This window comes from Rana temporaria, chromosome 3, assembly GCF_905171775.1.
Source record: "Rana temporaria chromosome 3, aRanTem1.1, whole genome shotgun sequence".
NCBI classification, from domain to species: domain Eukaryota; kingdom Metazoa; phylum Chordata; class Amphibia; order Anura; family Ranidae; genus Rana; species Rana temporaria.
The window spans coordinates 179349551-179364024 of NC_053491.1; the positions used below are offsets into that span (position 1 = coordinate 179349551).

Consider the following 14474-nt stretch of genomic DNA (forward strand, 5'->3'; position numbering starts at 1 on the left):
TAATACAAAAAAGCATGAGAGGTCCTCTTAAATATGAGATCTGGGGTCAAAAAGACCTCAGATCTCATATTTAGACTAAAGTGCAATAAAAATAAATAAAAAATTTGCCTTTAAGACGCATGGGCAGAAGTGACGTTTTGACGTCGCTTCCACCCTGCTATGGTATGGAGACGGGTGGGGGCCATCTTGCCCTCACTCGTATCCATGCCACAGAGGGAGACGGACCCGATCGTCTCCGCCGCTACCAATGGAGACCACCATTATTGTTTACAGGACCGGCCACGGAAAAAATGGAACTCTCGGTTGTGGCAGCAGCTGCTGCCATTACCGAGATATCCATCTTTAAAGTGCCGACGTCTATATGTACGTGAGCCGGTCCTTAAGTGGTTAATGAACAGCTGCACAAATATTGTGCAACATAAAAAAATTTCAAGTACAATCTTTTCTATTCTAAAGGGCTTCTGCTTTTACCAAATAAATTATATTTTTGGGGTTTTAGAATGAAAATTTCAACAGGTGCGCAAAAAAAAAAAAAAAAGTCTGACAGCAAAAAAAAGTTAATTGAAAAAATACACGCTACAACAGTCTTACCATCTTTTTCTTCATGTTGCTGGTCTCTGGCATCAGATGAGCATAAACGTTTGCTCCTCATCTTTCCCACTAAACCTAGAACACAAACAATGCACAAGTATAAATGAAGTGCAGGTAATTTTCCTATCCACACAATTATAAACAAACCGTTACATAATTAAAAGTAGAGCTAAAACACACACCAAAAAAAAAAAAAACACACACATTTGATGCAAATGGTCACCCGCTTATGTACATTTTCTTTTTTGTTCCTTCCAATAGGTACACAGAATTTCAACTTGCTGTAATAGGGTGAGAATACTGTTCATTCTGCAGTGAAATCAGTGCAGTGTTGTCAGCTTCTGGACAGGGTAGTATAAAGCAGATATGCAGTTTTATCTCAAGTAATCCACAACTTCATTTGGGAATAGCTACAGTAGCCGATTTTCTTTCCATTTGGCAGGGGAAAAAAACGACCTTAGGGGTTTTTTTCCTTTTTTTTTTTTTTTTAATACCCCCTCAATAAGGTTTAACTTTTTTTTTTATATATCTCCATCTGACATTCTAGACATTTTTGGGTCAATTCCTCTTACAAGGGTTGTAAACCCTTGAAAACAATGTTATGCTACAGGTAAGCCTATATTAAGGCTTACCTGTAGCTACCCTGGATATTTCCTAAACCTGCATGGTTTAGGAGATGTCCCCTGCATTTGCCAATGTAATCAGCGCAATGGGGAAAACTGAAGCAATGGCACAAATGTGCCGCTGCTTCAGTCTGTGCAGAGCCACCTAGTGGTTAACCCCTTCAATGCCAGTGTAATTTTTACAGTAATCCAGTGCTATAAAAATGCACTGATCGCTGTATCAATGATAATGGTCCCAAAATGGTGTCAAAAGTGTCCGCCATAATGCCGCAGTCACAAAAAAAATGTATAATATATATATATATTTTTATAAAAATGCCATAAAACTATCCCCCATTTTGTAGATGCAATAACTTTTACGCAAACCAAACGCTTATTGCGATTTTTACCAGGTGATCAAATACCACCAAAAGAAAGTCAATTTGTTGTTTGGGAGACACGTCGCACGACAGCGCAATTGTTAAAGCAACACAGTGCCGAATCGCAAAAAGTGGCCTGGTCCTTGACCAGCGAAATGGTCCGGGGCTGAAGTGGTTCCTCTAGGGAAGATAAACTTACAGGTCTATAGTAACTTGGTAAAGATTTTGATCTTTTTTTAAATATGGGCACCACATTGGCCTTTGGTACTATTCCTGTCATTAAAGTGTCCCTAAAAATTAGGAACAATGACTTTGAAAAGTCAGAGCTCAATTCCTTTAGGATCCGTGGGTGGATAACCATCTGGCCCACGTGCTTTATCCACCATTATTCTGTCTAAATATTTCTGGGCCGTATCAGTTTTGAGCCATAATGGTACATTTGTGGCTGTGTCAATACCACCCCCATGCTTCTTTGTATAACACAGAGCTGAAGAAAGTATTTAATAAAATGTGCCCTTTGTCCCATATCCAGATTAATTTTGCAACGAGCTTTTTACTATTAATATATTTGAAGATTTTTTTGGTGTTTGTAATACTTTCTTTTGCAATCTGTAAAAATATAAAAAAGGGAAATAAAGGATGCGAAAATTCAAAACTAATGACAATTTCTTTGTAACATTTAAATGATAGCGTTAATTTTTATTAAAGGTCGACCGATATATATTGGCCGATATTTGCCCATTTTGGAGAAATTGCCATCGGCCAATTATTATCCAAATTGGACCAATATTCAACACTGGCCGCACCTCTGCCAGCAGAGTGTGGAGAAGGGAGGAGGAACATGGGGGTTCCTTCTTCACACTTTTTTGTTTGGCAGAGTAGTGTTTGTGAAACTTTAGACTGAGGGCGGTTTGCAGGCACTATAGCGTTACAATCCGCCCTCAAACAGCTGCACCATTCATTCCAGTGTGAAAGCCAGAGGGCTTTCACACTGTAGTGTTGCACTAGCAGGACAGTAAAAAAAGTCCTGCTAGCCGCATCTTTGGAGCGGTGTGTTTACCGCTCCTCCCCATTGAAATCAATGAGACAGCGTGGCTATACCGCTGGCAATGAGCTGGCAGTTTTAACCCCATCTTGGCCACTAGCAGGGGTTAAAAGCGCTGCAAATCCGCCCATAGCGTCGGCGGTAAAAATAGTAGAGTTTTACCACTGACGCTATGGGTGGCTAAGTGTGAAAGGGAGAGAGATCATTGGCTGGATAGCTGCTGGGCACCGCCCACCTCACGCTGAATTTGTCAGGTTCTCTCCATAGTTTCACGCTGCGGTGCTGCAGAGAGCAGTTTCACCCAGTTACACTATGTGAAACCTGCCAATGCCAACCAGTGCCACCTGCCAACTAGTGCTATCTAGTAGAGTTAGGACTGCAGTACACAGAGCCTTGACGGGGCCTGTGGCTTACGCATGTATTTGCAAATGCGTGGAACTAAACCCATGTTTTTAACGCACTGTTAGACAGGTGAATTTGGGTGGTTGCTGATTGGTTGGCAAGTTGAGCATGGTTATTCTGTGTGTTTATTGACATGCTTCAGACCTACAAATGCTCCTTGCTGTGAAGACCAGTCATAGGTAGGGGCTGTGACAGTTTTTTGTATTGTCGCCATCTAGTGCCACCTGCCAGTGGCACCTATTAGTGCCATCTGTCAAAAAAAAAAAAAAAAAAAGGCCCAAGATATCAGCCGCAACAATTGCCATATCGGCCGCCCCGATTTCTAAATATCGGCAAGAAAAAAACCCATATCGGTCGACCTCCAATTTTTATATTTAAAACTAATTTCTTATTTATAGCTTTTTAAGATTGGGTGCGAGCCACATAGGTTTTATTTTTAGCTTGTTGCCCATGGGAATACACTTTGCAATGTGTTCAGTCTTTTTGAAAAATTCCCATTTCTGTTCTGTGTTCATCAATGCCAATATTCCTTTGCAGTCTAAGGCTGGGTTCACACTACGGTTTTCCCGTCCGTCAGCCGCATACGATTTATATGAAAAACCGTATGCGGCTGAAACGGACGGGAACGTATGGAACCGCACATATGTGCGTTTTCCATTGACATTAATGTTAAAGGAAAACGTATGCGGTTGCCATACTGTTTTAAAAACGACCGCAAAACCGTGGTTGAACACGGTTTTGTGTACGTTTAAAAAACGTTTTGCCAGCAAATCGTATGCACCCGGATGCATCTGAGTGCATACGATTTGCAATGCATTGTCTATCTATACGTTTTCCCGTCCGTGCCCGTCCGTTTTCAATACTGAAATCGTATGCGGCTGACGGACGGGAAAACCGTAGTGTGAACCCAGCCTAAGCCCAGGTTCACACTGAGCTGCGGGAATGAAGCCGTGCAAGTGCAGTCTGCTGAGATTTCAGACATCTGTGCGAGTTCCTGCACACGTCGACGTATATCGCACCCCGAACAGTACAGAAACTACTTTTTGAAATCAGTGTGGCGTCGCAAATGCAGCGTTGCCCCGATAAGGATGGTGCCATTGCCGGAAATTGATATGTCAAATCGCACCAATGTGATCCAGGGCTAAGGGTCCTTTCACACGGGCTTTCCAATCAGGTCGGCGGACCTGATCAAACGCTCCATTCAGCCCTATGGAGCAGCAGATAACATGTCCACTGACATCAACCAATATCCGATCCTGTCCATGAAAGCCAGACGAATGGAAACCATATGTTCCATCTATCTGGAGAATCAGATGAAAAATGGACAAGCGGCCTGTTTTCATCCGATCTCTGTAGAGAACAGCGGGGCTTTGACAGATCCATCTCCACACAGTGAAAGCAGAAACTGACTGTCATCCGACTGCTCAGTGAATCGATCCCTGCTGAGCAAAGTGGAGCCTGTACATGGACAAGCCTCTGTGAAAGGACCCTTAGACTTGGAGAGCAGCCCTCATCTTTGGAAAATTTGCTCTTAAAGGAGGATGTCCGCTGAAAAAACAAGTATTAAAAGCCAGCAGCTACAAATACTGCAGCTGCTGACTTTTAATATTAGGACACTTACCTGTCCTGGAGTCCAGCGCCGTCCGCAGCAGAGGACGAGCGATCGCTCGTCACTCTGCTGCTCCCCCCGCCATCCTCGGTGAGGGAACCTGGAAGTGAAGCGTTCTGGCTTCACTGCCCGGTTCCCTACGGCGCGAGTCGCGCTACGCCTGCCGATAGGCTCCTGCTGTGTACTGGGAGCCGAGTGTTCCCAGAACACAATATGGGGGGGGGGGGGTTGACGTCATGCCCGCAGTCTGCCCGAGACTGTGGCCGGAATTGGGTGCAAATACCTGCCCCCTGAAAGGTGTCAAATGTGACACCGAAGGGGGGGGGGGGGGGGTTCAGATCAGCGGGAGTTCCACTTTAGGGTGGAGCTCCGCTTTAACTGGCTCCCGACCATGTCACGCAGATATACTGTGGCACAATGGCTCTCCTGGGCAAAATCCTGTAAGGGTACGTCCTACCCTTTTTTTGGCCAGAGGGAGCATGCCCACTGCATGGCAGGAGACCTGATACACGTGCACCAGCACAAAGAATTGTGTGTAAACCACAGTGTAGACCGCCATTGTAGTCTTCCCAGACCCCCAAATTTTCTTGGCTGCGGATTCCTTGGATTGTGAAGTCTATCCCTGCTGTTAGGGGGCCATGATATAAAACTTTTCTGAATCAAGTTTATTTTCCTCAAAATCAGTATGACCTTCTCCTTGTCCACTGTGCTGTGTAAAATGGCATGGAGTTCAGGTCCCAAAATATGATCCCCGAGGGCCAGTTCACACCATAGAAACACAGTCTGGATGTGTTTCAGATGCTTTTCTGCATTTTTGATGCAGTCCAGTGCATTTTTCTCCCCTAACCTCAAAAACATGTGCGTTACAGTGCGTTTTTGGTGCATTTTTTATGAGCTCACATAATTTGTAATAAAATCTTTGTCATTCTGCAGCTTCCCTCCAACCACTTGAAGGATGGATGTCTCGTTTTTTTTTTTTTTTTTTAAGTTTGCAGCTGAAGGAGAAAAAAAAAAAAATCACCTTGAAGTAGTACAGGAACCTTTTCTGTTTGCATTAAGACGGCTCTCATTCACTTCCATGCAATTTGTCGTCATGTCGCACGACTTGGAGCGACACAAGTTGCGGTAGTGTGAACCATTGGCTGCAGCACCTGATTGAGCAGCTTTTTTTTGCCACCCCCAACAATTGTTGAGCAGGCAGTGGTGTCACATGGATTGAAATTTGCTTAGTCCCTGCTGTTCCACCCAAATTACAATCCTTCTATAGGCAGCTTTAAAAAGATCCTGCAATGCTAGTGTTAGCTACATTGATTGCATATCACATAGAGATGAATGGACCAGGAAGTAGAAAAGCAAAATGCATAAGTGTGCATGGCCTCTTCCAATTTATAGACAGTACACCTCACAGCCAGCTTATCCATTTACATTTCCTGAATCACGTGAAAAGCTAATCCCCTGATGCAACAGCTTGCAGGACGTACACACCAGAATCCACTGCCCATCTCTTTGCATCATATCAATTTTAATAGGCTGCAAATATTTATGTGAATCATAAAGCATCGATATTGGCAACAAATCACCAGTAATTAGCATCCTTGAGAAGGATAGGTCAATTATTCTAAAATAATTTGGGCCAGCCAAGTGGTTAGCACTTCTGCCTAGCAGCACTAGGGTTGCTGGTTTGAACCACAACCACAGCACTACCTGCCTGGCCTGGGGCTTGCATGTTCTCCTTGTGTAGGTTTCCTCAGGGTACTGAGGTAAATAATTAGTAGTAATCAGCATGGGTTTATAAAGGGTTGTTCCTGCCAGTCCAATCTGTTAACATTCTACAAGGAAGTGAGCTGCCATCTAGATAGGGGGGGCCCGTGGATGTATCTGGATTTTGCATGAGCATTGGATACAGTTCCACATAGACGCACGCTTAGGCCCCATGTACGCTGCTGCTGTTAAAACGGACGTTCAAAGGCAGTTGGATGCTTTTTTTCAACTGCCCCTGAACACATTCAATGTTATCTTATGTGACCATGTACACATTCTCGTTTACAGTCGTTTTTAGGCAGTTGCTTTTAACAGCGTTTCTTTGATATACAGTGCCTTGCGAAAGTATTCGGCCCCCTTGAACTTTGCGACCCTTTTGCCACATTTCAGGCTTCAAACAAAGATATAAAACAATTTTTTTTTTAAAAATCAACAAGTGGGACACAATGAAATGAAACGAAATTTATTGGATATTTCAAACTTTTTTTAACAAAAAAACTGAAAAATTGGGCGTGCAAAATTATTCAGCCCCCTTACTTTCAGTGCAGAAAACTCTCCAGAAGTTCAGTGAGGATCTCTGAATGATCCAATGTTGACTAATGATGATAAATAGAATCCACCTGTGTATAATAAAGTCTCCGTATAAATGCACCTGCAGTGCGATAGTCTCAGAGGTCCGTTTAAAGCGCAGAGCATCATGAAGAACAAGGAACACACCAGGCAGGTCCGAGATACTGTTGTGGAGAAGTTTAAAGCCGGATTTGGATACAAAAAGATTTCCCAAGCTTTAAACATCCCAAGGAGCACTGTGCAAGCGATAATATTGAAATGGTAGGAGTATCAGACCACTGCAAATCTACGAAGACCTGGCCATCCCTCTAAACTTTCAGCTCATACAAGGTGAAGACTGATCAGAGATGCAGCCAAGAGGCCCATGATCACTCTGGATGAACTGCAGAGATCTACAGCTGAGGTGGGAGACTCTGTCCATAGGACAACAATCAGTCGTATACTGCACAAATCTGGCCTTTATGGAAGAGTGGCAAGAAGAAAGCCATTTCTTAAAGATATCCATAAAAAGTGTCGTTTAAAGTTTGCCACAAGCCACCTGGGAGACACACCAAACATGTGGAACAAGGTGCTCTGGTCAGAAGAAACCAAAATCTAACTTTTTGGCAACAATGCAAAACGTTATGTTTGGCGTAAAAGTAACACAGCTCATCACCCTGAACACACCATCCCCACTGTCAAACATGGTGGTGGCAGCATCGTGGTTTGGGCCTGCTTTTCTTCAGCAGGGACAGGGAAGATGGTTAAAATTGATGGGAAGATGGATTGAGCCAAATACAGAACCATTCTGGAAGAAAACCTGATAGTCTGCAAAATACCTGAGACTGGGACGGAGATTTGTCTTCCAACAAGACAATGATCACAAACATAAAGCAAAATCTACAATGGAATGTTCACAAATAAACATATCCAGGTGTTAGAATGGCCAAGTCAAAGTCCAGACCTGAATCCAATCGAGAATCTGTGGAAAGAACTGAAAACTGCTGTTCACAAACGCTCTGCATCCAACCTCACTGAGCTCGAGCTGTTTTGCAAGGAGGAATGGGCAAAAATTTGTCTCTCGATGTGCAAAACTGATAGAGACATACCCCAAGCGACTTACAGCTGTAATCGCAGCAAAAGGTGGCGCTACAAAGTATTAACTTAAGGGGGCTGAATAATTTTGCACGCCCAATTTTTCAGTTTTTTTATTTGTTAAAAAAGTTTGAAATATCCAATAAATTTCGTTCCACTTCATGATTGTGTCCCACTTGTTGATTCTTCCAAAAAAATTACAGTTTTATATTTTTATGTTTGAAGCCTGAAATGTGGCAAAAGGTCGCAAAGTTCAAGGGGGGCGAATACTTTCGCAAGGCACTGTATATTTTTTAGAAACTATTCTAAAAGCAAACGCGGCAAAATCTGAAGTTTTAAACGTGGGTTACCATCTGTCAAGTTTAATCATTTAGGAGCAGTTGTAAAAACGTCCCGTGTACATGGAGCCTTAACCACTTAAGACCCGGCCGGACCTTTATGCAGGTAAAGGACCTGGCCCCTTTTTGCGATTCGGCACTGCGTCGCTTTAACTGACAATTGCGTGGTCGTGCGAGGAGGCTCCCTAACAAAATTGGCATCCTTTTTTTCCCACAAATAGAGCTTTCTTTTGGTGGCATTTGATCACCTCTGCGTTTATTTTTTGTGCTATAAACAAAAATAGAGCGACAATTTTGAAAAAAAATGCAATATTTTTTACTTTTTGCTATAATAAATATCCCCCCAAAAAGATATAAAAAAAAATTTCCCCTCAGTTTAGTCCAATGCGATTTTTTTTTTTTTAATATACCAAAAATAGGTAGAAGAATACATAATAAGCGTTTATGGATTGGTTTGTGCAAAATTTATAGCGTTTACAAAATAGGAGGAGATTACATTTTTTATTTAATTTTTTACTACTAATGGCGGCAATCAGCGTTTTTTTTTGTGACTGCGACATTATGGCGGACACAGACAATTTTGACACATTTTTGGGACCATTGTCATTTTCACAGAAAAAAAATGCTATAAAAATGCATTGTTTACTGTGAAAATGACGATTGCAGTTTATTAACCACTAGGGGGCGCTGTAGGGGTTATGTGCCACCTCATATGTTTTTCTAACTGTAGGGGGGCAGGGCTGGACCTGTGACGTCATTGATCGTGTTTCCCTATATTAGGGAACACACGATCAATGAAGCTGCCACTGTGAGGAACGGGGAAGCTGTGTTTACACACAGCTCTCTCCGTTCTTCAGCTCCAGGGAGCGATCGCAGGACTCCGGCGTTGATCGGGTCCCACGGTCACGAAGCATCAGACCGGGTCGCGGGCAAGCGCGAGCCACGGCTGGGCACTTAAAGAGGACGTACTTGTGCCCAGCCGTGCCATTCTGCCGACGTATATCTGCAAAAAAAAAAAATGCAATAAAACTATCCCGTATTTTGTAAACGCTATAAATTTTGCGCAAACCAACCGATAAACGCTTATTGCGATTTTTTTTTACCAAAAATATGTAGAAAAATACGTACCGGCCTAAACTGAGGGAAAAAAAAGTTTATATATTTTTGGGGGATATTTATTATAGCAAAAAGTAAAAAATATTGCATTTTTTTTACAAAATTGACGCTCTATTTTTGTTTATAGCGCAAAAAATAACCACAGAGGTGATCAAATACCACCAAAAGAAAGCTCTATTTGTGGGGGGAAAAAAGGACGCCAATTTTGTTTGGGAGCCACGTCGCACGACTGCGCAATTGTCAGTTAAAGCGACGCAGTGCCGAATCGCAAAAAGGGGCAAGGTCCTTTAGCTGCATTTTGGTCCGGGTCTTAAGTGGTTAAGCATAGCAAACACTGTTTACAATGCTTCATTTACGAACTGGAGCATAGTAAACAGTTCACTATGCTTCAGCGATGAACGCAGAAGAAAAGGGTAGATGGTCTCTTCAGGGGAACCTGTCACACCTCTAACTAATCTGTTAACCACTTCCATCAGCTCATTCCCCCACAGTTACCACCTGATCCACCCTATTAAATTGTAAGCTCTTCTGAGTAGGGCCCTTTTAAAAGGATAAGTCCAGCCAAAGCTTGTTTGGGTGTACTTCTATGGGTCACAGGAGTGCACTTCATTTTACACTCCTGTGACCCGTTTTTAGCAGAGAGCAGACTAAGGTCCGCTTTCTGCTGACGCCACCAATGTCAGTCCAGACTCGGCGTCATACCGACAACGGAAGTCTGGAGCTGCCAGGTGCCTGGACTGACACCCATCTCAGTTCTAAAAACCAAGCGATCGGCGATGTTCGATCTCTCGGTTTTCAGTGCAAAGGAACCAGGGGACAGATGCTGCATCCACCAAAGTATGAATCAAAAAATAAAAAAGGAAGGAGGATTTCTTTACTTCTCTTTTAATCCGCTTGCATTTTATTGTATTGTCTCACTTTTATATTGTAAAGTGCTGCATAAACTGTTGGCGCTATATAAATTCTGTCTTAAGCCTCGTACACACGATCAGATTTACCGCAAAGCGTTGGACTTTTGTCCGAAGGGCACTGGTTATGAACTTGTCTTGCATACAAACGGCACACAATTGTCGGCCAACAAATACGAACATAGTTACGTACTATGTGGTTTTTCAGCTCTTTAGTGCCACCCTTTGAGCACCTTCTGCTAATGTTGTGTTTGGTGAGCATTGCGTGCTTGGACTTGTGTACACACAATCGTAAAAACAGACCGTTGTCCACAAAAAATGTTAAAGCCTGCCACCCAATATTTGTCTGCAGGAAAATCAGACAATTGTCCGGTTGGATTTTCCACCAACAGGCTGTCAACACAGAATTCCCGTCAGAAAATCCATAGAAGGTTAGAATCATGGCTGGTGTTCCATCAAGAAATGCCCTCCGTCAAAAAATGCCTCAGATGGGTCTGCGCATGTGCAGTACGCAACGTCACTCCAGCTGATATGTTCATCAGCTGGCATGACTTCAACACGGCGCACACGCAGATCATCGGAGGCAGTATCTGACGATCTGTTAAGCGCCAAGAGAGAATGAAATTGTCAGATGCTGCCCCACTGTTGCGGGGCAGGTTTTGGCTGTATATTCAATACAGTCTGTTGCACGGCGGCTTAAGTGTCTTAAACAACAAGTTTTTGCTGTGTATAAGGGCAGTTTAAAACACACAAAACCCGCAATAGCGAGGCAGAATACAACAATTACATTCTCCCTCGGTGCTTAGCAGATCGTCGGATACTGCCTCTGACGATCTGTGCATGCACCGTGTTGACGTCACGCCAGTTGATCAACATACCAGCTGGAGTGACGTTGCGTACTGCACATGCGCAGACCCAGAGGCATTTTTTTGATAGAACACTGATTCAGCAGGAATTCAAACAGTTAATGGTAGGAATCGACCAATCTCATTTTTTTTGGTGCCGATACGATGTAAACATCCCTTGTGACAGTAATAGGCATGCAAGAGGTACTCTTTATGGGGAGATCGGGGGTCTATAAGACCCCAAACCACTCCCTCTGCACTTCAAACTATTCAAGATCAGCGTTTTTGAATACTTTTTTTTATTTTTTATTTGCACCTATAAGATGCCAGGACATTGCTTCGGGATTACTAGATGAGACCCAAACAAAGCATTGGCTTTGTTCGGGTCTTCAGCCAGTCAGCGGACGTGCCAGGCAGGTTGCTTGGGCCTCCCCGTTAGGCGGGAAAGCCCAGGCGAGCAGCGGTGGGTGGACGTCCCCTCCCACTGCTTGCAATAACTGCGCGGCTGCCAAACTGCATTGGTTATTACTAGGGTTGTCCCGATACCGATACCAGTATCGGTATCAGGACCGATACCGAGTATTTGCGGGAGTACTCGTACTCCCGCAAATACCCCCGATACTAAAATAGAATACTTGTTCCCGCCGCCGTTAATCAGCGTGCGGGGAACAATACAGCTTTTCGTTTGAATAGCTGTATCCCCGCCGCGTATAGACACTCCCCCTTGCGCGAGATTGGACGAGTGATCTGTCCAATCCCGCGCAAGGGGGAGTGTCTATACGCGGCGGGGATACAGCTATTCAAACAAAAGCTGTAATGTCTGGAACATGTGGGGGGACATGGCTGGAACATGTGGGGGGACATGGCTGGAACATGTGGGGGGACATGGCTGGAACATGTGGGGGGACATGGCTGGAACATGTGGGGGGACATGGCTGGAACATGTGGGGGGACATGGCTGGAACATGTGGGGGGACATGGCTGGAACATGTGGGGGGACATGGCTGGAACATGTGGGGGGACATGGCTGGAACATGTGGGGGGACATGGCTGGAACATGTGGGGGGACATGGCTGGAACATGTGGGGGGGACATGGCTGGAACATGTGGGGGGACATGGCTGGAACATGTGGGGGGACATGGCTGGAACATGTGGGGGGACATGGCTGGAACATGTGGGGGGACATGGCTGCATTTGGGGACACATTTAAAAAAAGTATTGGTATTCGGTATCGGCGAGTACATAAAGAAAAGGATCGGTACTTGTACTCAGTCCTAAAAAAGTGGTATCGGGACAACCCTAGTTACTACGATAATGCCGATTGTCTGCTCTAAAAGAACAGTACTGGGGTGATGCATGCATCACCCTGGTAAAACCCCCTTGAAGCAATATCGGTCTGTTTTTTGGACCGTTACTTCTAAAAAATAAAATATCGGCCACACCGATAAATAGGTTGATCCCTAGTTAAAGGGGTTGTAAAGGTTCGTATATTTTCACCTTAATGCATCCAAAGCATTAAGATGAAAAAAAATAAAATAAAAACACGCCCCCCCCCCCATTTTACTTCACTACGTTCACCCACTCTGCACGTCCCCCAGGCGTCCTTCTCCACAGAGTCTCTGCGTTGATTGGTAGCAGCGCAGCCATTGGCTCCCGCTGCCGTCAATCAAATCCAATAACACAGCCGCTGGGGGGCAGGACCAAGTCATACACTATGGACGCTGAGTGTATGAAACGGGATCGCACACGCAAGGTAAACCCCCCTTTGGGAGAGAGCATCCCAGAGGGGGGTAGCTATTGTGGAGGGGAGGAGCCGAGACAGTCGAAGAGGGACCCCAGAACAGCAGGATCGGGGCCACTCTGTGCAAAACGAACTGCACAGTGTAAATATGACGTGTGTTATTAAAAAAAAAAAAAAAAAAAAAAAAGAAAGCAAACCTTTCCAACCCCTTTAATGGGCAGGCCAAATGTACCAAGTTGATCAACTTGGGTACAACCAGCCTGCTGGATTCTCTTGCGGTTAGCGATAGCAGCTTCTATAGCCCCTAGCGATAATCACTGGAGATGACTTCCCCCACGACAAGACAATTGCAGATTCCTCAGTAAACACTGCCTGCGTTAATGGGGGAATCGTGCAATTTTCTCCTTGGCAGGAAAGAAATTTGCAAAGTGTATGGCCAACCTTAGTATGTGCACTTTGACCTATTTGCCCATCTAATCTCACGTCTATCCATTGAACACAGTGCAGGCGGCCATCTGTATTCACTAAACAAACAAGGCCATGAGCACCGTGTCCTCTCCTGTCCATGCACTCCTCTCTGGTGTCCATGAGTCTATACACTGGTCACATGGCTTTGTGACTGGACTGGGGCTTTGCATTGCTTCAGGGGCTAGGCCTTGTCCTATAATAGTAGTTTCCTACGCTGTGCCATGCTTGTGTTCTCCTAGAAAACCTTCCAAAGCCCTTCCTGTGCTGTCCTAATACAAGCCGAGACCGGTCGGCGGAGCGGGGCCTCCACAGAGCCACACGAACACATTGCCGTCATAACGTTGGCTCATCTTCCCCGCAATGCCCGCTCACCAGGCCCGTGTAGACGACACGCACACGAGGAAGGGCCCGGCGGGAGCACACGAGGAAGTCACCACAGAGACAGAATACACAGGCCGCACGGACACACGCAGCGCCTGAGCAGGCCGCACGCCACTTACCAACTCTAGATGTCAGCCCGTCTCCGGCCGCTAGGTGTGCCGACTGCAGCCACCGCCTCCTCCCGTGTTATGAGTGGACGTCACGACAAACACCGGCCACATTTACACCCGAGCAAGGCTTCGGCTCTATTTCTCTCACACAAACCTACTCCTGCGCAGGCCACATGCCCGAGCTGAAGCAGCGGAAGAAGCTGGAACGCGACACAACCGCACGGCGGCGCTCAACGGCCTAGTTCAAAGCACAAAAACAGCCCTCGCCATCTTGCTTGCCAATTAGGGGACGACTTGTTGTTGACGACCAATCACTGGCCCCCTCTGAGGATGACACGTAATGATTGACGGTTCGATTCTGCACGTCAATCCCGCGAGAACAGGCGGGGTAGACGCCAGTCAGCCTTGACGTCATTAAGGGGGAAAGAAAACAGAGTACGGGGGCTTTTCAGGGTCATTTCAGTTTCCATTCAGCGTCCATTGTAGCTGAGCTTTCATGTGTTGAGGTATATTATAAACATGGAGGCTGGCG

General features: G+C 45.0%; 1 protein-coding gene across 5 annotated transcripts in view; it reads right to left on the reverse strand.

The window, feature by feature from the left end:
* SCAF11 (SR-related CTD associated factor 11) overlaps positions 1 to 14242 on the reverse strand; it is a 103318-nt gene extending 89076 nt beyond the window's left edge. For 3 of the 5 annotated variants that reach the window (XM_040343903.1, XM_040343902.1, XM_040343901.1), the window contains exons 1-2: positions 13952 to 14241; positions 592 to 666 (exon numbers count right to left, since the gene is read on the reverse strand). In XM_040343903.1, coding sequence (XP_040199837.1) covers positions 592 to 652 — 61 coding nt within the window. In that variant the 5' untranslated portion in view covers positions 653 to 666; positions 13952 to 14241. Of the gene's footprint in view, positions 1 to 591; positions 667 to 13951 lie in introns of all 5 variants that reach the window. The other 2 variants (XR_005747909.1, XM_040343905.1) reach the window with 2 other exon arrangements.
* Positions 14243 to 14474: the final 232 nt, after the last annotated feature.